The sequence below is a fragment of the Leptonychotes weddellii genome, unplaced genomic scaffold (genome assembly GCF_054177405.1).
Source record: "Leptonychotes weddellii isolate Sample4059 unplaced genomic scaffold, ASM5417740v2 HiC_scaffold_19232, whole genome shotgun sequence".
Classification (NCBI taxonomy): Eukaryota; Metazoa; Chordata; class Mammalia; order Carnivora; family Phocidae; genus Leptonychotes; species Leptonychotes weddellii.
This window is the reverse complement of record NW_027777798.1, coordinates 1,271-3,626: the sequence shown is the minus strand read 5'-3', so window position 1 is coordinate 3,626 and position 2,356 is coordinate 1,271. Positions and strand designations below refer to the sequence as shown.

Below are 2,356 nucleotides of genomic sequence, written 5' to 3'. Positions count from 1 at the left end.
CCTGCTTCTCCCTCTCCCACTCTCCCTGCTGGTGTTCCCTCTCTCGCTGTGTCTCTCTGTCAAATAAATAAATAAAATCTTTAAAAAAAAAATCTGTTTCAGTAATAAGAAATTACAGCTGTACAATGAATCCTTTGTAATTATATAATTATCCATAGGATATGTTGTATTAATGGTCCCAGGAGATAAAGGTTACAGTTCAATCAGTAATGAAACCGTTGCTCCTGAAATAAAACAGACATACTCGAAATACATTTGAATGTGGGGATTTCAACAAATAGTTCCCTGAACCAGAACCTTCCATGTGAAAGATGGCTGGGCATTCAATCTTGCTGGCTGCTGTCTCAGTCCTGTCGGCCTGTCAACAAAGTTATTTTGCTTTGCATGTAGGAAAGGCAAGATTAAAATACGAAGTCACACCCCTGGCAGTCTCTGGGTCACCAGAGTTTGAAAGAATATTTTGTGCACAACAAAACTGTGTGGAGTTTTACCCCATATTTCTGATTACATTGTGGATGGCTGGATGGTATTTTAATCAAGTTTTTGCTACTTGTCTGGGTCTGGTCTACATACATGCCCGTCACCAGTATTTCTGGGGATATTCAGAAGCAGCTAAAAAAAGGATCACCGGTTTCCGGCTGAGTCTGGGGAGTCTGGCCTTGCTGATGGTCCTAGGCGTCCTGGGGATTGCAAACAGCTTTCTGGATGAATACCTGGACCTCAATGTTGCCAAGAAACTGAGACACTTCTAACGTTCCCCCCTCCCTTTGCCCAAATGCTTGCAGAAGCTATTTCCACCCTGAAGGTCATGTGGGGTCAATTGATCAATTCTTAAAAAGAAAAAAAAAATACATTTGAATGTTTTTTTTTTTTTTTAAGATTTTATTTATTTATTTGATAGAGACAGTGAGAGAGGAAACACAGTAGGGGGAGTAGGAGAGGGAGAAGCAGGCTCCCCGCCGATCAGGGAGTCCGATACGGGGCTCGATCCCAGGACTCCGGGATCAGGACCTGAGCCAAAGACAGACCACCCAGGCACCCCATTGAATCTGTATCTTTCAATATAAGATATTTTACTAACATATACCTGGGCATGGGGTTTTGAAGACAGTTCCACAAAGATGGTTAACGTGTTTGGTGGTCCTTCAACAAACTGGCACTCCTGATCATCAAAGCCAAATCTGTAAGTTTTAATGAGCATAGGCTTAAAACCTGCCACACTAGGTCCTGCCTTAGTACAACCTCAGGGAAGAGAAGATCCATTAACAGTGCAAGGTTAAGACCCACAACAAATCTAGAATCATGAGCACAACTACAGCTACCTGTAACCCATGTTAACTGAAGTAGAGGCTTCTTATTCCAGAGAGCCCTGCCCAGGGACAGGATACATCACACCTGCATCAGAGGATGCTGCTCCACCAGGATAGGTCTGTGCTCTATCTGATGACCCCGACGAAACCTAAGGTTTCCACTACCTGGATCCCTATGGGGGCATCAATTCAGTCTTACTGGGGACATACTCTCCAGTATCAGGGACTCTTTGGAATATATAGGGATGTCCTGTGTAGACTGTGTAGAATTTGAATATGTTTCCCATTCAGAGAAAGTGGAGTGAGTCATCCAGGGTCCTCTCCTCCCTCCATAGAAGAAATCGCCTTCGTGGTCCAGGTGGGAGTCCCTCCTATGGTTAAAGAACACTGAGCAGGTGTAGAGATGCAAATAGAAACTGATTGTTTCCGTGGCAGTCGAGTCATGATCCATAACATCCAGAAATTTTTAGAGCAAATGGGTACATTTTTGAATTCAGGATTGTGGAGTCAATGGGAGGAAGCAGTGGTATACCGGGGACTTGACTTCAGTTGAGTCAGTTCCCTCTCTGTGTTGTGGTTTGAGTTCTGGTGTCACCTTTGATGCGTCATCCGTGGACCAAAGAATTCTTAGTAGCAGTAGCATTTGTTTTGCATTCTTGTAAGAATAAAAGCTTTCTAATATAATTGCCCCCGAAAATGCTAAGTGTTTATGTTAAGTTGCTTTTTATTTTATTTTCTGAAATAGGAATGAGACTAAATAGATTAAAACAATATGAACCCTGGGTGTTGAATTTCTCTGGGAAGGCTTAGGAATGACAGGCCTAGACATACCCCAGAAGCAGGGAGATCAGAGCCTACAGCCAGCTCCCTCCCAAGCCCAAACCAGATCCACCCCCTTCTGAGGCTGTGTCCAGGTCTGGCCTGGCTCTGGAGCTCCTCCCTTCCCAGGACAGATTGGAGATCCGATTCTGAGTAGCTGTTCCTTTCATCTCTCCAGGGCTGGTGCTCACAATTCCCAAAACCCAGAATCTGATAAATGGGAGCAA

At 44.0% G+C, this 2,356-nt stretch overlaps 1 protein-coding gene across 1 annotated transcript; it reads left to right on the top strand.

Annotated features, from left to right (window-relative positions):
- Positions 1-91: 91 nt before the first annotated feature.
- LOC102735779 (microsomal glutathione S-transferase 2) lies at positions 92-868 on the top strand. Its single transcript, XM_081810165.1, has one exon. The coding sequence runs from the start codon at positions 312-314 to the stop codon at positions 750-752; it is 441 nt and encodes a 146-aa protein (XP_081666291.1). The 5' UTR covers positions 92-311; the 3' UTR covers positions 753-868.
- The last annotated feature ends 1,488 nt before the right edge of the window (positions 869-2,356 follow it).

Excerpts from the sequence above, each read along its gene's own strand:
- LOC102735779 (XM_081810165.1), top strand. The coding sequence starts at position 312 with ATGGCTGGGCATTCAATCTTGCTGGCTGCTGTCTCAGTCCTGTCGGCC.